The 26,784-nt window shown below is 39.6% G+C and overlaps 2 protein-coding genes across 2 annotated transcripts in view; both read left to right on the top strand.

The window, feature by feature from the left end:
- The first annotated feature begins 32 nt into the window (after positions 1-32).
- On the top strand, positions 33-3,232 carry LOC107386788 (cytokine-like protein 1). The gene is made up of 4 exons (XM_015961410.3): positions 33-226; positions 329-373; positions 628-774; positions 3,015-3,232. The coding sequence occupies exons 1-4, from the start codon at positions 74-76 to the stop codon at positions 3,057-3,059; spliced, it is 390 nt and encodes a 129-aa protein (XP_015816896.1). The 5' UTR covers positions 33-73; the 3' UTR covers positions 3,060-3,232.
- A 4,269-nt stretch (positions 3,233-7,501) lies between these two features.
- The window catches only part of stk10 (serine/threonine kinase 10), a 50,227-nt gene continuing 30,944 nt past the window's right edge, over positions 7,502-26,784 (top strand). The window contains exons 1-2 of the mRNA XM_015961401.3: positions 7,502-7,893; positions 26,234-26,398. Coding sequence (XP_015816887.1) covers positions 7,735-7,893; positions 26,234-26,398 — 324 coding nt within the window. The 5' untranslated portion in view covers positions 7,502-7,734. The remainder of the gene's footprint in view (positions 7,894-26,233; positions 26,399-26,784) is intronic.

The following is a 26,784-nucleotide window of genomic DNA, read 5'->3' as shown; positions in this document are numbered from 1 at the left end:
CGTGGCTGCATGTGTGCATTGGTCACAAGAGAACACACGAAGACGGCATCAGAACAGTCGTTCCCTGTGAGGTATGTCAATCATCAGCCACTTGCTGCTTGTTTCATCCTTGGTGCCGCTGGCACTGAGCTACCCCTTCTACCTAACAACGTGCTACTCTAAGGCTCTGAGCATGAAGCGAGAGGTCACCCAGATGGCCGCACACCTCAAGAGAGACCCTGAAACTGTAAGTTGTATATTTCTGGTCCATTTTTTAAATAAATACTTTGATTCTGTTTGACATATTTTTGAATTGTAATCATTTTTTGTTGCTTTTTATTTTTTCCAGAGTTTGTGCATGAGTCACATGCCAGAACTGTATATTGACATCCATGTAAGTAAAATCTCCTTAAAAATGAAATGTGCACAACACAATTTGATTTAAAAGTTCAATATATATATATATATATATATATATATGTATATATATATATGTATATATATATATATATTTTTTTTTTACTCAAAGTCTATTTTTTCTGTTTATTTGGCATTCTGTCTGTGTTTTTCTTACTTGTTTTCTGTGGCTTTTTAGCTGCAAACCTCAGCTCTCATAAATCTTACTCTCATAATTACTACTCATGACAGAATGCCTGTGTGATGTACAAACTATGGACGTATATCTCCTTGGTGGAAGGCCTCAGACAGAGGCGCTGCGCTTACACCAGAGAAGTGAGGAAGCTGGAATACAGTCTGCGCACACTCTTCATCATTCTGGGAGAGAAATGTCACGGGGTAAGATGAGAAAAATGGACCCAATTGATGAAAGTTAGGCTAAAAAGATGCAATGCTGAGTTGCATCCCAATTTGATGAGACTCCTTTGAACCAGCTGTTGCTCATTACCTCTTGGCCTCAGTGGCAGCTGCAGGAAAAGATCTTGGTAGGGCTTGGTGTGACAAAAATTCTCGTCTTAGTCCATTATAATAAGTATTCAAATGAACAATTGGAAAATTACATTTCCGAAACAATCCAAATTATACTATAATAAAATAGTAAACAAATCAAAATAAATGCACAATGCAACGGCAGTGCATAATTTCCATTTTAGCCTTATTATTATTATAATTTCGTAGTTTGAGTTTACAGGCTGCGTCTCAATCTGCCCAGCGTGACAACTCCAAGTGCAATACTCAGTTCCACCAGTAGGTGGTACAGACACCTCATCGAAGTTAAATTTGATCTCAATGTCACTATCAACCAATATCAATCGATATCAATATTGATAACACATTTCACTTTAGCAGGTACAATTTCAACTCGTATCTATACAAATCAACAAGTAGTGTGAGTGAGTGAGTGAGTGAGTGAGTGAGTGAGTGAGTGAGTGAGTGAGTGAGTGAGTGAGTGAGTGAGTGAGTGAGTGAGTGAGTGAGTGAGTGAAAAGGAGATCCAGCAGAGGTGTGGACTTGAGCCACATGACTTGGACTCGAGTCAGACTCGAGTTATTATTTTAATGACTTCTGACTTGACTTGATAAAATCTATAAAGACTTACAACTTGACTCGGACTTGAACGCCAATGACTTGTGACTTGAATTGACTCGCATCTGTTGACTTGATGATGACTTGAGCATATTTGATTTTTTAGCACAAAAGTGACACGACATGAACAAAAATCATAAATCAATGTTCGTTCTGGGTTTGACCTTGTACTGCAAAATGCAGCAGCACTTTTTTTATAATCATTTCAGTTGCACTTTCTGCTCTTTTGAGCAAATAAATGAAGCTTTAAGAAGCTTTATTTCTTATTCATGTAATTTATTTATTATCATTGTCATAAAATTGAAGTTGGACAGATGACTTGAATATGACTTGAAAATTCAAAGTTAAGGACTTAGACTTGACTTGGACTTTCACATCATGAACTTGGACTCGACTTGGACTTGGTTGTCTTTGACTTGGACTTGACTTGAGACTTGACTGGAAAGACTTGTGACTAGCTTCTGACTTGCAAAGCAGTGACTAGGTCACACCTCTGAGATCCAGCACCTTCTAACAAGCTTGCTGGCTGTAGAGGCACTTTTCCAACACCCCAGCAGTTATATTAGTGTAAATTATTCAGATTGCATGTACATGTAGGCACACACAATTTATCAATATACATTTATAGTAAAATATTTGCAGATATATTCGTTGTAGATTTGTTTTTTTCCTTTTTAGATTTTTTGCTCCCTGAAATGAAGCATCCCCTACTGACAAGCCACCGTTGCTTGACCTACCAAAGCTGGTAGTTGTTACGGATGTCTCTAACATCTCATCTGTCCGCTCGTGGACTTCAACTCCACCAAGTTCAACTGCAGCCAAACTTCAAAAGCAGCATGTAGCAGACAAAGAGCTGGCTCATGTGCAGGAATCCAGAACTATAGTTGTAGCCAGCTGCAGTGCACGATAGTGGAGATGATTATTAATGGGTAAAGTCTCTCTCAGAGCTCAGATCAAGGTGAAAATAAAAAAGGGGTGGTAAACTTTCAAAATAAAACTCAATGGTAAATACCAGTAACATATTTCTAAAGTTTTTAACCACACTACCAGTCGCTGCAGCCTGACAGGAGATCATAATTTGAAAAAAAAAAATAAGAGCTGGAAATGCAGACATGCTGCAGTTTAATGGGTCACTCAGTAGGTGCTGTGACGGGATTAATCAGGGTTTATGATGCAGATTATGAAAACGGTGCTGTCCTCTGTGGACGTCTGATCTAGCTCACGTGACCTGTGAAGTCAGACTCATCTCCAGTCAGTGTCTCTTAACACATGACCTGTCTGTGCAGACTGGGGCATGATGTGAAAAAGCTGTAATTAAGGTCAGTTACAGACTGGAAATGGAGAGAGCGTCTATGTGGGTGACCCTCTGCTGTGGCATGTGTACATTATGTACTCATGACTGTTATGACATAATTTAGGAATCAAATGCGATTTGTTTTTGTTAAATAACAAATTGACTAACTATATGCTTGTGGTTTTCTGTGTTTCTGTAGGACTTGCTGTTCACCACCTTTGACTGTGCTGCTCTGGAGCGTTAAGTTACCAGAAGATGAAACTGCAGAAATATTGCAGAAGAATTTGAGAAAAGAGCTCAGAAGCTCAACTTCTCTTATCACCTGAGTCACATATGTAAAATCTACATAGTTAAAAAAACAAAATGAAAATATTTTTTTCTTTTTTTTTGTCTGCTATGGACTATTTTATACTGATAACTGCTACATCAAATGTGATAAAATCTATCATTAAAACCCTATTCTCATTTCTCATGTATTAATTTTTGTAGAAACATGGCTTAAGAATAGTTCACCCAAAAATGGAATTTTGTTTGTTGACATATTTCCCAGACTTACATAAGTGGGAAACAACAATTTGTAACCAGCCCAGTCATTCTCCTGACCCAGCTGTACTCCTTTAGCTTTAGCCTAGCATAAAACACGGTAAGTGAATGGGACCAACTAGCATTGTGAGAAAAAAGTCAGTAAAATCTCTCAGTAGTGATACTAATTCTACTTGGTGACCCAACTATCAGCTGCTTGTGAAAATAAGAAGTAACATGAAGGAATTATAGGCAACATTTTATGGCAAAATACAACTGTAAGCTTCGGCCAAAGGGTGCAAGGACATGGGTTGATATGGCAACCCTTAATGCTGGTACACATTCTTGAATTACAAACATAACTTCCTCAAACTACTGTAGGTAGCAGCTCATGCATCTGTTATTTTTCTTTGTCTATAAGTGTGTTGAGAGGTTGGCAAGCAACGTGTGGATGTGTTTACGGAAGTAGGTGACTTTGGGGCCGCTGCGTGATGATGTCCTTACAGCTTACAGCTGTGCTTTGTCATAAAATGGTCCCAACTTTTTAACTGGTACCTGGAATTCATTTGTATTACTTTTTATTTTCATATGCATAATACATTCACATAAAGATGTATTCTCAAAATGCTAGTTGGTCCCATTCACTTACAGTGCTTTATGCTAAGCTAAAAGAAAAAGAGTACAGCCGGGTCGAGAGAATGACTGGGCTGGTTAAAAATAGTTTTTTTCCCCAATGATATAAATTTGGGAACTATGCCAACAGACAAAATTTCACTTTAGAGTGCAACACCCCTTTATTCACAGATGTGTCCTGTAAGAAAATAAAGATAACAATTTTGTGAATTTAAATGTTTGTTTCACCCTAAAACTGCCATGCAATAAAATGCAATAAATAGGAATGGTTTTAATTTTTTTTAAAGGGACTTTTCGGACTTTTGAATTTTTATGCTCGCGATTGCCCCCTCAGGCCAAAAGCGTAACAGCAGCTTCAATAGTAGGCTCGTGCACGAGGCGCGCATGCTGTATGTGCACACTCAACAAAAATAACAGCTGAGCTCTGTGTGTGTGTGTGTGTGTGTGTGTGTGTGTGTGTGTGTGTGTGTGTGTGTGTGTGTGTGTGTGTGTGTGTGTGTGTGTGTATCCGTGTGTGTCCCGGAGGACAGAGTACAGGATAATGCACAACTAATTACTTAAATAATTTGGTTCTGTACCTTTCTCTTCAGCACAATGGTTTAAGATGGGTCAGTCCTCCATGCTGAAATAATTCCATTCACTTGCTTGAATAATTGTTCCAAAATGAAAGTTGAACCCACATCTTTTTTATCTGTGAATTCAATGCTGTTCGGCACGTCTCAAATAAAAATTTGGGCATCTTACTGTAAAAAATACACCACTGATGTAAAAAGGAAACTCTAAATAAACTATGTTCACATCCAGAATCGAACCCAGGTATTCTACCTGGGAGTCAGACACCTTACAAGGAGAGCTACACTCTAGTAACTCTAGTAACTCTAGTAACTCTAGTAAATCTCATGTGTCCTCCACCCAGAGCTTCACTGACATTTCCAGTATCTGAGTCAATATGAAAGCAAAATAACTGTCACAGGATCTTCAAAAAACAGGGAAGGGAAAAAGACATCCAAGATACTGACAATGCCGATCAGTGGCAGGCTAAGTGGACCTGTCACTGGCTCCAGCAGAACAAAGTGAAGGTTCTGGAGTGGCCATCTCAGTCCCCTGACCTCTATACCACAGTGAGGAGAACTCAAACGTGCTGTTCATGACAGACGGAACAAACATTTACAGGAACTGAAGGCTTTTTGCCCAGAAGAATAGTATTTTTTTACTATTAGATTATATTCACAGCCTTCTCCACAATGATCACAAGACTCCAAGCTGACATCGATGCCAAAGGGGGAAATAAACGGTGTTAAGAACTTCAGTGCGTAAACTTTTCAACAGTGTTGTTTTGGTATTTTATGATTGTGATTTGAAATGAGTTCACATATTTATTCACAATAAATTGATTCACAACATCTCTGATCATGAGTGGAAAAAAAAGGTTTTTGTGTTTTCATTCATATTTTTCTTGAGAACTGGACAAAAAAAAAAAAGAAAAATAAATCATCCAGGGTGTGTAAACTTATTGTCACAACTGTATTAACGTGAACATTTATAAATCAGTTATTGATTGTTGGCTCAGAGTTTGATGGGTGCCATTCATCTGGCCACAGTCCCGCTGTCAGCTACATTTCAGGAGTGATGAGATGGGTGATGCAGCCAAGATGGCGGTGGCGGGAACCACCCACTGGGCTTCAATTCAGGTCTTCAGAAACCTACAGGTGATGGTGCGGAGGTTTTGTCCATGTCTTTTATTGGAGAAAATCCATGTATGCATGGGATGAACATGGTTACTCCACACAGAAATCCTGCAGCTGAGATTCAAACAAAAGGCAACAGTGCCACCAACTGTGCTACCTACAACTCCTTCCTTAAACATCGATGCCTTCCTGTCCATGTCTTATAAATCATCTAAACCTTCTCCTAGAGGTGTGGAACAAGAGGTTTCAGACATGACAGTAAATGAAGTGTGAGTTAGAGGTTCATGTTTGTGGTGATTTCTAGACAGAACAATTAATCCATCTAGTGTTTTGCAACTTTCTGACCTCATCTTAAACTTTTTCCTCAACTTTTAACTGTGCAGTCGAGACTAATGCATTCATTAATCAATATTTTCTGAACAAGAACAAGTTAAACGCCTCATAACTACGATGCAATGAGAGTGTCGAAAAGCAAAAACAGGAATACGAGTTAGAGAGAACAAACGTACAAGAACAGGAAAGGTCAGAATTTATAATTATTATAAAGAAAAGTCATTTGTATAAAGAACTGGTTTAATAACCAGCAGAGCAATTGTGTTTAAATAGAGATCAACCTTTGGCCCTGATGTCGGCCAGTCCAACAATCACACACCTACAGGACTAGAAAAGATTACGTCAAATTTTCAACTCAACTTGGAGTGATTACAATAAAACGGGATCAGTATTATAGAATCCACAGAAATAAAATCTGAATAAATTCCTCTTGAAAAGAGATGATCGGTTTTGCAAAAAGTGGAAGTAAAGCCAACATAAAAATTTCAAGTGTTTTCTTTAAAAAAAAATAAATCAATACATGCAGTAAGCCAGAAGCTATTGAGCACTACATTATCAAGGATTTGATTAGCATAAATCAGGAGAATAATAAAAGTGTCTGTATCTTGAAAACTGAGATGTTGTCCAACTTTTGTAGGGTCATAAAATACCAGCTTGGGGTCTTGCAAGTATTTTGAGGAATCTCATATTTTATTCAAGATCTTTCCAACTTTGTAGAAATTTGAAAAAGTGACTCAGGATTTAGCTAAATTATTTCAGAATCTCCCCAACTTTGGTTGTCTTGCAAAAGTACGTAAAAAAACCTTTGCACAATAAACTATTATAACAAAGTACTCACATTTATATTCTTTTCCATTTACAAATTGGTTTGCTTTGATATATTTTGAATTGACTCTGAAATGTGTGAGAAAAAGTGCCCTCAATGTGTAATTGGACCCATCATCAGTAACAGAATAATATAAGGCACATGAAAACATTTAATTTCAATGCTTTTTTTTTTTTAACTTTAAGTAATTATAAAAAATCCCAACAAATTCATGTACATCCACGTGTTCAGGTCAGGCCAGGGTTGCTGAGTTAAAATGTCCACTAGGGGGTAGTGTTTCTCTAAACACGCTGGTGAAAACAAACCACAACTGAAATACGGAGAGAAGAGAAACCAAACAAATACGCATATAAACGCATTTTCTAAGAAACAACGAATGAAACTACAGAAATGCACAAGATTGTATCTTTTTTTTTTAATTATTTTAGATAAATAAACAAACAGCTGTCATGCACATGGCTTCTGTTGAATCAGTGGGCGCGGCAGCTGCATTCTGACGCACCAATCCGGATGTGAAGTCCTCTCACCTCTTTAGCATAGTGATGCTATGACTTACAGGACTACATTTCCAACAGAGGCCTTGTTGGGTAGTGAGATGGGGCGTTTTCACTCAGTGTGAATCAACAAGTTGCGAGAGAGAGAGAGAGAGAGGGAGAGAGCTCTATGCTGAGGGCAGGTGGTCACCGCGCGTCTTGGAGCTCATGAAGCGGACCATGTCACGTTTTCACTTCGTAACCACCGGAACCCGGCTTTAAAATGGACGAAGTAGAAGGAGTTCTTTAAACTTTTACAAATCTCACTTTTTATTATTTTTTAGGCAAAGACACGACTTCTTTCCAGTGCGTCACAGCGTGCGTAAAAGCTCCAAAAGCAGTCTGTTTTATTTGAATTGCGTGTTTTCGTTTAAACCGTAAACCATGGCGCTGGCCAGGTTTAGTAAAATGCTCCGGCTTCCCACAATTGAGACGAAAAAGAAGGTGAAGCACTACGAGCACGTCCACCGGGACATCAACCCTAATGACATCTGGGAAATAGTCGGGGAGCTGGGCGACGGCGCGTTTGGGAAGGTCTACAAGGTAAGACACCTGCCTAATCCTCCTAAAAAAAACTTTCCCCTCCTTTGTTCACACCAGATCTCTTCCCGTGCAGCTTCATTGTGGTAAATGTGATCAATTTGCATATTTTCTCAAGTTTGTTGAGCCACTTTCAGTCATTCATGGGATGTGTCACCCTACCAGAATTACTGCTGCTGACATAAAACTTAAGTATGTTGTTGGACCAGATTTAAAACCAACGCCATAGAAACCTGCTCTTTCTCAATAGTTTCTTTGGTTTCCTGCAAAAAAGAAAATCTGGTCTTAACTTATGTGCATCAGAATTAGAAATGTTGCACCCCACTCTGACGCTCCTTTCATTGGTTCTGTTTCTTCTCCCAAACCTCAGCAGCGGAACCAGTTCTGGCTCACAGGACGTATTTAATCTGGACTTTCTCAGTTCTGTCTGTGATGTACAGTCCCTCTGTGTCAGCACAGCCTGGCAGAGCACACTGCGTGTCTTTGATGCATTTGGGGACTGCAGGACAAGTCATGCTTCAGTGGAATCCTGGATTGACTGGAAAATGCAGTCTATTTTCAGACAGAACCACTCACTTTGGACTATTCAAGGAACGTTTATGGAATTGGTTCAACAATGCCTAAAGTTTGCAACATTTTATTAGGTAAAAGTAAATGTTTCTGTAGTTTTTAGGACTATAAGCACAGGATTGGAGAAAAATTGCATAAGTCAGCCTACAACGTGTCTTTTGAGTGAACCAAGTATGTGAGGTGTGTTGCTGACTGCAGCATGATTCCAATAAATGAGGGATCTGGCTGAACATAAGATTCTACAAAGTTTGAAATCTCATCACATTTCTTTTATTTTCTAAGTGTTGAACAGAGCAGTCTGTTTTTCCCCCATTCCTACTCAAAAGCCAAACGTCTGCTCCAGCCGGAGCTGAGGACAGCATGTCTTCATACCTGTAGCTCTCAGACGTTGGCTGTTGGGAGGAGGTGATAGCCTAGAGAGGAAGTCGTGGGATAGCCATTGCATCTCTGGAACCGTCAACTTCCTCTCACAGCTCTCAAATCTCAGCACAATCATCTGAAGTGTGGGAGGAAAAAAGCCTTTGGTGGTGATTTCCACATGTTTTCAGTTGAAGTCTCACAGATCTGGCTGGGGGGAAGGGTGAGAGCTCACTTTGTTGGTAGCAGTAGAGTTTTACAGATAGTCACATAAGAGGGTTTTAAAATGTGTTTATGCACCAAACAGCCTCTCTCTCCTGACATTTAACAGACCTCTGTGATTGGTGTGCTCGTGTCACACGGATGCTCTTGGTGGGATTGTAGTGACTCGCTAACGCGGATGGTTGAGGACAAATCGGCCGAGTGTTTGCAGTGTAGATATGCAATAAATTATCATAAAACACTGATGCAGGAGTTAGATTTATTTTAAAGATCCATAGATTAAATGGCTAAAGATGCACCGATTTCAGTCATTAGGGCCAATAAAGCGTTTCGATTTTTGTACAGCTCTCACTTGCTGATACGGACTTCCTCCATTTCTGATTTATCTCAAACAACAATATGTTACATATAGGTACCAGCATGCATTGTGTAGAGAAATAGAGTGATGAAACTATCTAGAGTTGTATTTTAATATACTGTAAGTAGATCACTTGTTATAATCAGAAGATGGGCTGTTTTTATCATCAGGGAGTTTAATTAAACACTCTGTATTGACTTTGAGACAAGAAAAGAGAGAGAGTTGGGATCGTTTAAGAATCTTTAATTTCTTAATTATAAATTCTTAACAATCTACCAGGACTAACTCTGTGTTGTTTGGAAATTAATGTGATGTTCGATGTGTGTGTGTGTGTGGTTGGTTCAGACTCCTTAGGCTGACGTCATTGAATCTGGTAGTCTGATTGTTATGACTAGATATCACGAGGCTTATAAAGTGATGACATGAGCTGCTATTTTGCCGTGTACGTACCCAGTGGGGGCCTCCCAGGTAGATCAGGAAATGCCAGGTCTGAAGACCTCGGATGTGCGCTGGAGCTGGTCGAAACAGCGATCGCAGCGTTTCAAAGCCCGTCTGAAGGGTCGACCCAGGTAACAATCGGCAGCGTCAGCAGGTGCTTTTATTTTGAAAGGATGTCGTCTGGTTGTTAAACGACGAAAATCTCCAACTTCACAGTTCTTAGTTTAAAGAAGAAAACACATCTGGCCAGGCTGTGCTTCTCTTTGGGATGACGGTGAATAGAACTGAAGTCAAAATGGAACTGAGCTTAAAATGGCGTTGCCTTGTTTTATATCTCTGAATTGTTGATAAGTTTTAGTAAAGCAGATTGGACACTTTAAGTCAACAAGCCAGATTCTCTTGCTGCAGCCGAAAGCTCTGATTGGTTGGAACAATGTGTCATGCGTTTCTATGGAGATGAGGGTCAGTCTGTCTGTGCAGTAGTCCTGTTTTCATTAAACACATAAATCATGACATCTTTATTCCACAGATCATTCACTTGATTATTATTGATCAACATCTGGTTCGACTAGCTTTAATCACAAATTAAGTACTTTGATTATTGAAAAGCGTTCTTCTTCTCCTTCTGGCTCTTCTCCTGGAATGTAAACAGTCTGAGGAACACCCGACCTTGGCGTTTTCTACATGGGTGTTACTGTGTACAGGGGCAGCTGTGTGGAGCTGAAAATAATGAACTTCATAACATTACAATTGGTATGTAGCAGGGCTGGGCGATATGGACCAAAACTTATATCTCGATATCTTTTAGCTGAATTCCGATATACGATATATATCTCAACATTTTTCCTCCTGTGAAATATTTACAAGTTAACTCACTTCAAGCTGTCTTAAATGATATACATAAATCAGTAGATTAAATGCATAACAATATATTTATTCTTGTCAAACTTTAACCTTAGTGCCTATTCTCTACCAGTCTGAGCTTTAGAAACACCGGTGCAATTGTCTGTTAACACACACAGTTCAGAGCTAGAGGTGTATCAAATGTCCCACAGGCACTTTTTAATAATATAGTTATAATTAATGTAAAATTATTTAAATTTTGTCTAGACGTGGACTATGTCATTTATTTCTTGTCCAGAGAAAATAAAATCTATCATTTTAAGCTAAATGTATGTAATACATGTAACAGCCGTTTAGAGACGGAGCAACATGCCGCTAGCATAGCGGCTAATCGCTAGCATAGCGGCTAATCGCTAGCATAGCAGTTTGACCCACTGTATAGCTATAAAGATATAAAATCATCTTGTATCTTGTTTAAAACTTACACCCAGCCATAGTACGTAGTGATTGGGAGTTTAACTTAATGCCTGTCAGACAGTGGTAGATTTGGTATCCTTTATAGATTAATCTGAAAAAGGGGAACAAGTTGTGTCTCTGGTTAAAAACAAAGTCCAACAAAGAAAAACACCATTTGAAGTCACGGACAACAAAAGACATTTGGATGTAGAAAACGGCGACTGGTGTTTTGTGCTCTCACGTTTACTCTGGCAACTTGCGTTCCAGTCCGTGGCCCATAGGGTTGGTAATCGTGTTTGGGTTTAAAAACTAGCTCATTTTGCAGATTTGCTGTTGCGCCTTTAAACAGGAGAAGTCATCCCTTTGACCAACCTGTTGATTGCTTAAATTCTTTACAGTTTTTTTTATGTAAACAGAAATCCTCTCCTTTAACTCATTCACTGCCAGCCGTTTGCTTATCGCTAAAGGCCTTCGCTGCCAGAGTTTCTCGCAGTTTTTATCTGTTTTTTACGCCAAAACAACCAAAACAAAGTGGAGACTCACCTCTTACACCAGGAAGGATCTGCGTGTTTCGAGCATTATCCGTTCTTTCATAATGCATTGTTGAATTGTGATCGGCAGATGCTTTTCCGGTTCGTGCCTCACTTTTTTTTTCAGGAACGACCCAAAACGATCTCCTAACACATGGATTTTCTGCTTCCTGATCATTTGACGGGTGACGTATGCGGATGAAGATAGGCTTCAGAGCTGAGATGTTTGTTCCTATCGGCGCGGGGACTCTTTCCGATGCCCAAACAGTAAAAAAAAAAAAAAATGCAAATGACAACTTAAGTCGTCATTGGCAGTGAATGAGTTAAAATAGTGATCTGTGGGTTCTGATCACATGGACACAACTGGGTTTTATCTTCACACATTTTGGCCCTGGTTAGCCTGAATTTCACAAGTGAAATATGAACAAAAATAGAGTCAATATACAGGTCCTTCTCAAAAAATTAGCATATTGTGATTAAGTTCATTATTTTCTGTAATGTACTGATAAACATTAGACTTTCATAAATATTAGATTCATTACACACAACTGAAGTAGTTCAAGCCTTATATTGTTTCCAATATTGCTGATTTTGGCATACAGCTTATGCAAACCCAAAATTCCTGTCTCAAAAAATTAGCATATCATAAAAAGGTTCTCTAAACGAGCTATTAACCTAATTATCTGAATCAACTAATTAACTCTAAACACCTGCAAAAGATTCCTGAGGCTTTTAAAAACTCCCAGCCTGGTTCATTACTCAAAACCGCAATCATGGGTAAGACTGCCGGCCTGACTGCTGTCCAGAAGGCCATCATTGACACCCTCAAGCAAGAGGGTAAGACACAGAAAGAAATTTCTGAACGAGTAGGCGGTTCCCAGAGTGCTGTATCAAGTCACCTCAGTGGGAAGTTTGTGGGAAGGAAAAAGTGTGGCAGAAAATGCTGCACAATGACAAGAGGTGACCGGACCCTCAGGAAGATTGTGAAGAAGGACCGATTCCAGACCTTGGGGGACCTGCGGAAGCAGTGGACTGAGTCTGGAGTAGAAACATCTAGAGCTACTGTGTACAGGCATGTACAGGAAATTGGCTACAGGTGCTGCATTCCCCAGGTCAAGCCACTTTTGAACCAGAAACAGCGGCAGAAGCACCTGACCTGGGCTACAGAGAAGCAGCACTGGACTGTTGCTCAGTGGTCCAAAGTGCTTTTTTCGGATGAAAGCAAATTTTGCATGTCATTCAGAAATCAAGGTGCCAGAGTCTGGAGGAAGACTGGGCAGAGGGAAACGTCAAAATGCCTGAAGTCCAGTGTCAAGTACCCACAGTCAGTGATGGTGTGGTGTGCCATGTCAGCTGCTGGTGTTGATCCTCCTTGTTTTATCAAGGGCAGGGTCAATGCAGCTAGCTATCAGGAGATTTTGGAGCACTTCATGCTTCCATCTGCTGAAAAGCTTTATGGAGATGAAGAATTCATTTTTCAGCATGACCTGGCACCTGCTCACAGTGCCAAAACCACTGGTAAATGGTTTACCGACCATGGTATTACTGTGCTCAATTGGCCTGCCAATTTTCCTGACCTGAACCCCATAGAGAATCTGGGGGATATTGTGAAGAGAAAGCTGAGGGACGCAAGACCCAACACTCTGGATGAGCTTAAGGCCGCTATCGAAGCATCCTGGGCCTCCATAACACCTCAGCAGTGCCACAGGCTGATTGCCTCCATGCCACGCCGCATTGAAGCAGTCATTTCTGCAAAAGGATTCCCGACCAAGTATTGAGTGCATAACTGAACATAATCATTTGAAGGTTGACTTTTTTGTATTAAAAACACTTTTATTGGTCGGATGAAATATGCTAATTTTTTGAGATAGGAAATTTGGGTTTTCATGAGCTGTATGCCAAAATCGTCAATATTAGAAACAATAAAAGGCTTGAACTACTTCAGTTGCGTGTAATGAGTCTAATATATATGAAAGTCTAATGTTTATCAGTACATTACAGACAATAATGAACTTTATCACAATATGCTAATTTTTTTTAGAAGGACCTGCATAACCAATAATGAGCCATGTACAATCTTAACAAGCATGAAGAAAAAGGTCTTGGCTCTTGGTAAAATCTATTTGAATTCTTAATTTATGTTTTACTCCTGTAAGAATACATCTAAAACAAAACGGTATAAACGTCTTTAGTTTTACAGCTGCGTTACGTTAAATCACAGTAATGTTTCTGTGTCTCTGTAGACGTTTCCTGTCATTAAAACCACCTGACGGTCTTAGTTCCTGTCATAACATGAAAATATTTCACCAGTATTACATCAAGTCTTAAAGCATGTTTTCTTTAGCCCTTTTCACACATTTGTTATGTCCCACCAAGCTGACGGCCATAAAATACATCTGTGACACATGCTAATTACTCCTCTAGTGCTTTCCTGTAACATTTTTCTGATTAATTTCAACTTTCCCTCGATATGTTTACATTTCACAGTACAACTGCTGCAGTCACCTTAGGGGGTAGGATTTTTGGTTTGCTGTTTTTCTCCTAAAAGAGAAACTTTCACTGAGAGTTGTATCTGAAGATCTGGCGTTTTACTAGGGGGTTCAGCTGCTCTGACCTAAGCTCGGAATAACGTTTTATGGCAAAGTGACTTGTTGTGAGATGTTTTACAAGATATTCTTGAAGTGTTGAGTTGAGGTGCAGCCCCTTATCAGATACAGTGTTGTCAGGTGAAGTAGGTGATTAGTGAGTTGGCAGCTGTGTTAATTTGATGCATTCATACATTTAAATATGCTTTAAAACTTAATGATGAGAAATGTTCAGCTAATTTTTCACCCACTGCAAGCCTTGTGTAGTTGCTGTTAGATTCAAAAGATAAATCTTCATAATTTCTTTTAGGGCTCTGATTGTTGGTGACACTCTGCAACAGCAGACCTACGTTCCAGACTGCCCAAAGACATTTCCTAGAGCTCTTAACGTTTTGCACGAATTATAAGGTCTTGTTGTAGTGGTGCTGGGGTTTTGAACTTGATAAAACACATTTTTCTTAAATAGTCAGGCTTGGCAGGTGGAACCAGTGACATGGAATCTAGGAAATAAAACTGGGGTCCACACCGCCTCAGTGCAGTGCATGGTGTGGCTGTAGTTCCACAGAATCATTGACGTATCTGCTGAAAAACATTCCTTGGATGATTTTAGGATAAGATAGAATTGCGATTTTTTTCCCTTGCAGGAATTGCAGTTTCTATTCCGTTCATGATTTTTTTTTCAAATCATTTCAAATCATAATATACAGTAATATTTACAAGAGTGACAGGAAATTACATCATACCATCAAAACAGAACATAACCGTAGCAATTTAAAAACCAGGGGAGAACCTCAGATGACTAAAACCATTGACTTAATGGATTCTGGGTTCATCAGGGGCACTACAAAAACCACAGCTTAGATAATAAGAGAGAGCTGGTGGAGCACTTTGTGGCCTGGTGTGGAATCAATCATCTGACCTTGAACGTGAACAAAAGAAGAAACAGGGTGGAGTCGAACACTGTTCCCATCATGGGAGAAGAAGTGGAGGTGGTTGAGGAATACAAATACCTTGGAGTTCACCTGGACAACAGACTGGACTGGAGAAAGAACAGCGAAGCCGTTTACAAGGGACACAGCAGACTGCACTTCTTGAGGATGCTTAGGTCCTTCAATGTCTGTAGCAAGATGCTGCAGATCTTCTACAAGTCTGTTGTTGAGAGAGTAATCTCTTCAGCCATCGTCTGTTGGGGTAGCAGCATCAGAAGCAGGGACCTGAAAAGGTTCAACAGCCTAATAACAAAGGCTGGTTCTGTTCTGGGGACGACTGTGGAACCACTGGAGGAGATAATGCAAAGAAGGATTCTCCAGAGAATCAAGAAAATTATGGACCACCCTGAGCATTCTCTTCACAAGACTGTCCGACAACAGAAGAGTGTCTTCAGTCAGAGGCTTCTTCAGTTTCACTGCAACACTGACCGCTACTGGAGATCCTTCCTGCCAACAGCCATTATAATATACAACAACTCTTTGATGACTTGATTATTATTATTATTCTGAGCTACTACAGCAATCAATTTCCCTCTGGGATTAATAAAGTATTTTTGAATTGAATTGATTAAGCACATGGTCATGTTGTTTATATTTCAATTTCCATCGGAAAAGGATAGATTGAGTGCTAGGTGGTGAGCAATAATGCCGTCTTTTGTCTTTGGTCTTCTACATAAAGCATTAATTGAGCTTGTAAAAACTCGCTCGAGAGTTTAACGGTGTTGCTGCCATATTAGGTGGGTCTCCTCACTCTCCAAACTCAACTGGAGTCAACACAGTGTGAGGAACTATGCCTGTTTTTTGTGCAACTTTAAAACCGATGCACTATTGAAAACACATCACGTGGGATTACTATAGACTTTCCTAGCCTACTTATTGAAATTTCGTATTTTAAATTGTATTATTTATTTAGTTTAATTAACCTTCCTTCCACCTTCTTCAGTATAAATAAAATGTACTAGGGGCAAATGGGGACCCATCCAAGATGGCGGCCCGCAGCTACTAAGGATATGTATTGGTGAAATTCTGGCGATACGATATGTATCATGATACGGGGGAGACGATACAATATATCACGATGTATTGTGATACATTCAGTCAGATGATATTAGCGATTTTTGTAGACTGAATTTATTATAGGAAAATTTAATAAACAGTGATACTTAACATGTTTAACAAGAGGTTTCTGAATCATAACAGAGGGATTTACATTTCAATGGTGGAAACAAAACTCATTGCACACCGTTGCCAACTAGTGGTTGGCGTTTGAATTGCACCTAAAGAAAAATAAATACACAAATGTTTGCATATAAATTCTTCCCAAAATTAGATACACGGCTTTTGAATACCGATTTAATATAGCTGGGGAAAAAATCACAATATATTGCCATATCAATATTTTCTTACATCCCTAGTATTTGCAGCCGCAAGCAACGGAGAATTAGCAAATCTCCACTCCACTAGAAAAACATCTTTGTTTTGTGGAATGCCTGCGTGCATAAAGAGGCTTCGTTTTCATGAGTGCGAAAATGCAAGAAATGTGACACAACTTTGGGAAGTGGTGACCTAATCGTGAAACGAAGACAAACAACTTGACTCTTATTGATTAAAATGCAACACATAGCTAAAATGTGTTTGTAATTGAAACGCATGCTGTACCCAACTCACCTGCATGAAACCATTTTTGCAATGTACCAATTCACTTTGTTCCAAGTGAAACTTGAGCTACTTAACAAACTGTGTTTACGGTGCCACCTTAAATTACGTAATAAAAATCTGCATCATGGCTGATTTAGACAGTTTTACAGAAATTAAACCTTGAAGAGTCTAAAAAGAAAAATGACGAACATTTTAGAAAGCTGTTTATGTGGCTACAACTGAAGCATGAATCAGAGGTGTTGTATGGTTCTTATTAATTAATGAGCCATGTGCCACTGAGCACATCACCCTGCTGGTGCTGCTGGTGCAACGTTTCCATAGCCACTTAAAAGGATGTGAAGATACGCTTTGTTGAATTCCCATCGTCTCTGTGTGCTCGGATGTGTTCTGCCAAATGCAAAATGTAATTGTGTTGTGTTTGCACCAATGCAAGTGTGTTCCACTTATAAAAAAGGGAAACAAACACTGTGGTTGAGTGGTTAGAGGATGGGTTCATCGCCTTTTTTTTTTTTTAGAACAAGACATGCAAACTTCTTCCTTTTAAAATGATGCAATAGTCTGTGTGAAGAATGTCACTGCTCCAGAAAGTCTGGGGTTTCCTGAGACTAATCTCTGGCTGCAGCTGAGCCCACTCCGGCTGATAAGAGACCAGTTGGGTGGGTGGGGGCTCAACATGGTGAGTCCCCATCAGCTCTGTGGTCAAATTGAGACTTTTACTCAAAGTTTTCGTTAAATCTCCTGCTTTTATGGTTATGACATACCAAACTGGAGATGAATTATAAATTATGTAAGGGTAGAGTCCACCGTCAGATGTCTTACTGTCAAACAGGACATTGTTTTAGGCTTGCCCACACAGTCACCCTTTTTCTTTGCTGGAGCAAATATCTGACTGAGGTGGTGTTTCAAATCTTTACGTGAGTGTGTATTTACAGTCTGCTGGTGCGGGCAGGAAGTGTTTTCATCAGTGGTGAGATTTCAATTCAATTCAATTCAAAAATACTTTATTAATCCCAGAGGGAAATTGATTGCTGTAGTAGCTCAGAATAATAATAATAATCAAGTCATCAAAGAGTTGTTGTATATTACAATGGCTGTTGGCAGGAATGATCTCCAGTAGCGGTCAGTGTTGCAGCGAAACTGAAGAAGCCTCTGACTGAAGACACTCTTCTGTTGTCGGACAGTCTTGTGAAGAGAACACTCAGGGTTGTCCATGATTTTCTTGATTCTCTGGAGAATCCTTCTTTGCATTATCTCCTCCAGCAGTTCCGAAACTGCCGAAACTCTGGCTGAGTCCTTGAAAGGGCTTAAAGTTCCTCCATCTTGTTGGCCAGTGATCTCACATTGCCCATTCTGATCAATGGAAGAGATGGTTTGAATTTCCTCTTTCTCTGTCTCCGTTTTGCTCCTGCTCTGCATCCACGCTTCTTGCGTTTTAGCTCATTTGGGAATTGTGGCTTCAGTTGAGGTATTTAGCTTGGTTTATGCTTGACGCGTCCGCGAGGTCCACGCCCCTCTACCGCACCTCCGCACGGCCCAAAATTTCCGCACCGCGCACCTAGGAAATTTTCTAACCCCGCGGATGGTCGGACGCGGAAAAACATGGCGGACCAGCAAGAACTAGTATGGCAGAGGTTCGTAAATACAGACATTTGTATGATTCAGCTCTCAAAGATCGCCGTGATCAACATGTTGTTAATAGTTCTTGGAGAGAAATAGCTCGCACTGTCGGAAAAGACGAGGACGCTGTTAAAAAATGCTGGAATGCCATGTTGTAAAGAACTGATTTCTACTTCTACTATGGTGTAGTGTTGGATGCATGCCGTAGAGCTCCATGCTGCCCCCTACAGTTTGGGAGAATATTCGCTCACCGCAGAGACAAGCCACATGAACCATAAATGCTGCGAGTTGTGAAGCGCGTTCCATCCGCGAGCCGCATCACCAAGCGGAAAGTGAATGTGTCGAGCATAAGCCAAGCTTTATTTCAGCCTTTCCAATGTTAATCAGCTGCTCCCGATTGTAAACAGCTTGTTGCCATGGTTATGCATCATAACAAATGCTCAAAAAGTGAAAAAAAGCTAAAAAATTGCAGTAAAAATCCTCCAAGCTTCACAGCACCAGAAACAGAAAAGTAAAGTGTCCAAAAATAGTTTTTCTTGAGAAACTAGAGGAAAAAATGCCCAAGAAAAAGCAAAACTTACATATAGTCAACAGAGCTACTCCAACATGCAGCCGCCCAGAGCAGCGCAGTTCCAGAAAAAGTGGTTTGAAAGCTTGTTTGTCATGAATCTTTTTTTTTTATGCTAAGGCCTTTCATGATTGTAATTTTCTTCCTCGTTGACATACTTTAGTTTTGTGACTTGTTGCTTCAGGGTTCACTTTGGGGTGTTTTATAATGCTGATGAAAACTTTCACATCCTGCAGAGGTTAGTTGCTTAATTTCAGGGTGTGTGTGTGTGTGTGTGCACGCATGCTTGTGTGTGTGTGTGTGTGTGTGTGTGTGTGTGTGTGTGTGTGTGTTTGTGTCGAGTGCGAGCCTCTCTCTTCTTCACACCCACTTGTGACTGAAAGAAAACGTGCATTGATGTAGTGAGTGGTTGGGTGTGAGTTTGGTAACAATGGAAGTCTTCCAGATGACATATGTCCAATATATATATATATATATATATATATATATATATATATATATTTGGTGCACTTCAATGACTTTTGCAAAAAGGTCATTTAACTTCAAACTGAGGTTTAACAATGAATTGCTGAAAATGCAGTTCCTGTTTCAGATCTCTTATGGTGACTGAAGCCTTGAAGCAATTGGTGGTGTTGGTGTTGGGGGGGACGACAACAAGAAAGATGGAGTCTCCAAGGGAATAAATATTAATGACTTGTAGAGAAGAGTGATATATGGAAACCATGAAATCATGTTTCATGCATCAGATACTCTAATTGAATTTTTAGGTCAGGGCTGATCAGGAATCTCCATCTAAGCATGCATTAAAGGTAGAAAATGTCTAGATATCGACCATGAAAATTGGCCAAAATAACTGACCTGCAATTGTCTGCACTGGAAACAGAAAAACCCATATCGGTCGATCTCCAATTGGCACCTAAATATTCAAGAGTGAGTGCAAATGGAACACACAGTTAGGGACTTTAATCAGACTTGAATAAAATCTGATCTATCTGCGCCCACAACCATTGGTGCAACACTGCTGGACAGCTTGTTGTCTGCAGGCAAAATTAAAACAAGTAAAATGACTAATTTGGACTGAGTGTGCTTTAAGTGTGAAGGTACAAATGATAATTTCTTGCAAAAAAATGATGCATTAAAAGTAATTTGACTACGTGCATCAAAAAATCTGGTTGTGGACTTGATAATACCACTGCAGCTTTTTGCTTGAGCATTCTCTTTATTTAAAGGTTTGCTCTTTTCTTTCATGAGCACTTCCTGTCAGAGGTTATGCACAAACTACACACCACATTCTGCTCACAGAAACGGGGGGAACATTTGCAGGTTTATGATAGGGCAAAGGTCTGACGTGCTCATGTTATTCCCCCTGAAGGCAGTTGTGTGCTTTGTAGAGAGCACCACTCGGCAAACAAGTTGAAAATACACACCAGCATGTGGAATGCTCATTCAACCTGTAGGTGACCGACCTCGGGAAGTCATCTGATTCAAAGAGTGATTTACTTCAGACCTGAATTCAAATAAGAAACTGGTGGTTCCTGAGTGTAAACTTTTTTTATGTTTAATTCATTGCTGGAGAATGATCCATATAAGTGCTTTCAATCCAACTCACCCACACTTATTGATAACTCTGTCAACGTTATTGTGCAGCGGTGAAGCAGGTGTGTGTGTGTGTTGATTTACTCTGTTAGCAACAATCGTTTTACCTGTCTGGATCTCACGTGTTGACCTTTTTTATAAATTTCTTTGTCAGCGGACTAAAAACGATGAACAAATGTAAACATGATGAATACTTTAGATGAATAAGAAGATTTTGCTCTGAGACAAAAAGTCAATGGCACGACTTCAGAGGAAGGGATTTTTGAATAAATACATTTCTTGTCAGAAAAGCACTCCGATCCAATGGTAAATTTGTACACACTAAAGGAAGTAGTTGGTTGATAAATGGGTTATTTTTAGAGCTACAGTAATGTGCATGTGATGCTGCATCATCATTTTGACATAAATGAAAAAAGAAACAAAAAATAATAATAATTTGAACCGAAATATTTTTATTTACTGAATTCCCAGAGTGATGTATGAGCTCACTCGTTGAGTTGGTTGATAGTACTTCTGTAAATTTATTGGGTAGTAGTACATAAAAAATTTGAATCAGTGAATTATGAGCAATGAATAACCAAAAAGAGAAATGATAAGTGTGCTTTTTTTCAACAGATCTACGATTTATTTCGTCATTATTTACTATGAATAAAACATGTGCAGACCAATGACTATATAAATAAGATGGGCAAAAGTGCTGAATGGGCGTTTCCCACCACTTGGCCACATCATGAGTTTTGTCACTACCGGAAAATACAAAAAGGGAGCTGAGAGTGGGGCTGTGAGCGTGGGGGTAGATTGACCCCATAACAAACTCCGAGACCACGTAGCTCTAACCGAAGCTAACGGAAGTTGGTGGGCACTTTAGCCAGAAAACTGCATTTGAGTGACTCTGCTACCCTCCACCTTCTAGGCTGTAACATTTAAGTGAGGCCGAAGCTGAGGTCTTCCCCGGAACAAGCAGGAGGCAAATTGCTAGCACAGATACCTGTCATCAAATGGACAAGCCCTTAGTTAAAGCTTAAATTACATCTAAATGGATGAGTTACAAAAAATGCACTCCCTCGGAGTTGTCGTGATGGTAAACTTGACCTATTAAACCTTAAATGTTTGTTTGTTCCGGGCTGTAAACATGTTTATTTATACTGTGAAGTTGGCATTTTAAACAAGGGAGTCAACAGGAACATGCTTCTTTCTGGATGCAGCCCCCTAGTGGATTAGGGAGGAACTACAATTATTGTCACTTCATGTTTGCCTCGGTTTTTGACAGATGGAGTTTGCGCCTTGTTGCAGAGTAGACCTAGTATTAATTGGATTCTGAACAAAATCATTAGTTAATAAAATACAAAACACCAAGTTATAAAATGAGAGCATTTTTAGTCGAATCTTTCAAACAAAACGGGCGTGTCATCTTGCACAATGTTGCAAGTTTTCTTACAATCTGGTAGCATGCAAAGTATGCTTTGTGAATGAGTCTCAGCTACCACTTACACTTATTGCTCAGTATCCATAAAAGGAACTTTGTTGTTGCCAACATTGTTTGAGGTTGATTAGTTGTGGCTTGATTTAAACTATACAAAAGAGCATTCAGTAGTTGATGTTTTTAAAGTAAAAGAAAAGGTCTGTAAGTAAGCCAAACAAGTTTTGTCAAATTTTCTTCTTTGGCAAGGCAAACCACATTCTCCACATCTGACAACACGGATCCCTTCCTGTTAAACTTCTTCAGATGTGTCCATTTCTGAAAACTGGCAATTTATAAAAGAAAAAGCTTAAACAACATACATAGAAACTTGAACTATTGAGGAACTAAAACACTGGGAAAATGTGCTTTCATCAGAAATGTATGTTTTTAAAAAACAGGACTAAGTGTTTTGAACATACCATAGAAGTGACTTTGTTTATCTTGTTCTTAATCTGTTATGTTTTTTGTCTAAGTGAGATGGCCCACAACATTAGCAAGAGCATTTTTGGACACAAACCATGGCAACCAGACCCAACCAAAGACAGTGGTTGTTGTTCTCTGCAGTGAGGTCACAAAGAATGATGAGGTTGAGACAGAGAGCAGTTGTTTTCTCTTGGGATGCCAGCAGCTCCATTCTGTAGTCAGCTGCACTTCTAGTTCCTCAAGACTAAAGATGCTTGGATAAGCAACTTTTTTTGTGTGTGATTTTTGTTACTTTAACATAAGGTATTATGTTACTGTGAATTAGGGTTGGGTAATAAATGCAAATGTTATCATTTTCAAAATGTCCGACTCTTACCGATATTGTTTTTCAGTGTTGTGTAATTTGTGTTTGGGTCCTATTGGATGAGCCACATTTTAGCTTGATACCTGTTTGCATGTCAGTGTAAAAATGAAAATGATGCATGTATGTGAATGAAAGTGATATTGGCGCTGTTTTAAGAAGCAACAACACATTTTGGTGTTTGCTGCTCTCACTGTGATTGGCTCATTAAACCTGTTAGAATTAAACCTTATTCTCCAAATAGGCTCTTTACAAAGGTATTGACAATGGGTGATATGTTAATTGCTTACTTAAATACAGTACCGTTACCTTCCTGCTGGCATGTGTACAAACCCAGACATGTGCAGACAAACAGTCACTTGTATTTTTGACATCATTAGAAAGTCAGGAAGTCTCTTGAGAGATGCACAGTGCTGTCCAAGCATTCTTTCCTCTTTGAGGGTATAAACAGAGATTCACATGCAAACAGACACATCTTTTTTATTTTATTCCAGAGGATCCTGTTTGACATCATGCATTCTTCTCTCCGCACACACAAAATGAACAAAAAATATGCATTTCATAAATAAACAAGGCTCGGAATTTGTTTACCCTTTTAGCTCTTACCCACTCCTCACCCAGTCATCAGCAGTCTGGAGGCACATTCCTTAGCCTTGTTACCCCTGAGAGGTTAAGGTGTGTGTGTGTGTGTGTGTGTGTGTGTGTGTGTGTGTGTGTGTGTGTGTGTGTGTGTGTGTGTGTGTGTGTGTGTGTGTGTGTGAGAGAGAGAGAGAGAGAGGTGGAACACTCTTTTGAAGCTTGGTCACGGGGGTTGGCTGTTTACTGCAGTAGCAGCAGATCAACACTTCAGTTTATAACTCATTTTGCCGCTCCCTCTTGAATCGTCCCAGTTTGTTTAGCCTCATTGCGAACAGCCGGGATGTTAGCCGAGCAGCGAAAGTATCTGAGCGTTAGTGTTTACTGTTGAGACTTGTTAACAGACTGACTGATGGTGTGAAGGCTGGAGCAGACATCCCAGTGACTCGCATTGTGGGCTTCCCCAGATGGAGGCCGATCAGCTTCTCTGAAACTCTTGTTGGCTGAACACACACACACACACACACACACGCACGCACGCACGCACGCACGCACGCGCGCGCACACACACACACACACACACACACACACACACACACACACACACACTAAGGGTCATGGCGTACAGTGAAGAGTGTGCGTTGCTGAGTCTCTGAAATGTTTGTTCAGATGTTTTCCCACAGCCCCTGTAAAACACTAAGGCATCGACCTCATTGAGCTCTTCAGCCTGCTGGGTTTCTTTGGGTCACTGGACGGGCACTGACGTGCTCCCGGTATCTGTTGTTTTATTAAGACGCATCAGTCTACAAGGCTTTTCAGATATTTTTCTAATTCTCAAATCCAATGTCATTTTACACGAAGCATGACTTTTTAAATAGAAAGCTGTTATAACAAATCTGCAGAAAAAGCTAGGTTTTAAATGCAAACACAGTCGCAGAACAGTCACTCCTCCTCTCGGGTATCTTCCCCGAGACGCTTCTGTCCGAACCAGAAATCCACGATGCCAGATAAAACAAAATAGTGCTAAACATCAGTCATCGTTTTCTGCATCCAAACGTCTTTTTGTTCGTGACCTCAAATGGTGTCTTTCTTTTTGGAACTCCGGCAGTTTGTCCTAAAGTTGAAGTGGTGGCAGCCGACTGTTTCTCCTTCTCTGATGTTATTGAGCGGAGAACCTCTCACACCAGTGGTGTTCTGTTGCTAAACACACAAGTGTGTCATGAATAGAATAGGATGAAATAGAATAGAATTGGCTTTATTGATACCGCAGTGGGGAAATTCACTTGTTACAGCAGCACAAACACTCAAGAGAATACTCGTATTTACATTTGTTCTGTGTGTAACTTCATAATCCATTACTACTGGTCTTTTGTAAAAAACAAAACAACAAAGTAATGGACTTAAGAGAATAATCTGAAGAAAAATATTAACAAATGTACATGTGTATCCATCCATCCATCCATCCATCATTTATTTATGAAGCACATTTAAAAACACAGAGTTTCAGCTATCCAACGTGCTGTACAGGAGGGTCAAAGGCCCAAAAAAAACCCAGTGGTGGACCACTCTACAAAACAGATAAGAGAGGTGGAAAAGTATAACAAGTTAGAAGTAAAAAGGGCCCAATTTGTACAAATCATTGAAAAAGAAAACAAGAACCTAGCATTAGCTAATACATTTTAAACAAAATCAGTGGACATATTAACAAAACAATATAAAACTTTATGTCACGATAAAAAAGAAGAAAAAACAAGTAAGTAAGCAGTACGCTATTATTGTAACCTTTGACCACAAGAAACCACGAATAAATGAATGGAGGACCCAGGGATGTGTGGAAGTGCAACGGTTCAGCAAGACCGACAACCTTTTTTCATTTGGGTCAAAAACGCGTTACAGGCAGAGGTTTTTAGACAAATGCGAGAGAACCAATTTATTAATTATTTTGTTTTATGTCTACAATATATTATTTATAGCTGTACTAGGTTAGACTGTTAAGAGGCATGAAACATTTTTAAGTGCATTTATTGTCCAGATTTGCCGTTGTAGCTTTAATGTTGTTTTTTACCTTGTTTCTATTGTACTCACTCAGCAGTCACAACCTGAACATGTGGGTCTGACTGCAGAACCACAATATCGTTGTCACACATGACATCAGTGCATTCACAGTCTCTCACATAATGTCGGTTTCTGCTTTTGTTTTTGGTGTCGTGTGAGTCCCTCTCATGTTTGTCTCTTAAGCTGATTAAATTGTTCACATTTGCACCACTTGTAATCTTTGTAAATTTCCATTAAATTGTTATTTTTTCTTTCTTTTGTCTCTGGTTGTTTGTAAAGAGTGTGTAGCTTTCTTTTTTGAGTGTCTTGAAATATCTGTCAGCATTTTAGTTACTTTTCGATTGCTCATGATGCTTGTAATGCTATTATGGGACTGAAAAGTAGCTCAGTTATTTTATAATTGGGGAAAATAGTCATAATGGAATTTTCCAGTGGCTTATGCATAATCGTGTTCTCTAAATCTTTATTTTGACACATGAAGCAGTTTCAAAAACATATTTTTGGCACAGCCACACCCTCCACTTTTTACTTTTTTTCATATTTTCTGTACATTTTAAAACAAGTCACTTCTATTTTGATTGATCTTTAATCTTGGATAGATGAAATTCAGGACGTGGATGTAAAAAGCTGAAAATCCCTCCTAGTTGTTGAATTTAATGTTCTGTTTCTGCCTTGCAGGCCAGAAACAAGGAGACAGACGTTCTGGCTGCAGCCAAAGTGATCGAGACAAAATGTGAAGAAGAGTTGCAGGACTACATCGTCGAGATCGACATCCTGGCTAAATGTGACCACCGCTACATTGTCAAACTGTACAATGCATATTATTATGATAACAAGCTCTGGGTAAGTAACACAGCAAGGGTCAGACATAAATGATTTAAAGACTGTTGGGATGTTTCTCTTCACTCTGACAACTTTGTCTCGAGTGTGTTTCTGTCTAAGAGACGTGGATAGCTAAGTGGGGGTGACAATTTATCTCTAGGGTGAAATATTGTTTTAGATCAATTTCACTTAGAATATTTATTTTCCTGCTTTTACACTTTTTTTCGTCTCCACATGCTCACCCTGGGCCAAGAGTGACCTACTTTTACTGTGGTCCTCCCCTCTCTGGCCAAGGCAAACACTGGTGACCCTAACCCTCGAATATCTGAGGGACTGCCTGATGGTTTTAGGTCTTCAGATAGCCATGGAGGTTTTTTAATGCTAAAAACACATTTAAGTTTTATTTG

Source organism: Nothobranchius furzeri, chromosome 10 (genome assembly GCF_043380555.1).
Source record: "Nothobranchius furzeri strain GRZ-AD chromosome 10, NfurGRZ-RIMD1, whole genome shotgun sequence".
NCBI lineage: Eukaryota > Metazoa > Chordata > Actinopteri > Cyprinodontiformes > Nothobranchiidae > Nothobranchius > Nothobranchius furzeri.
Note: the sequence above shows the minus strand (reverse complement) of the source record. Positions and strands in the feature narration are given on the sequence as shown.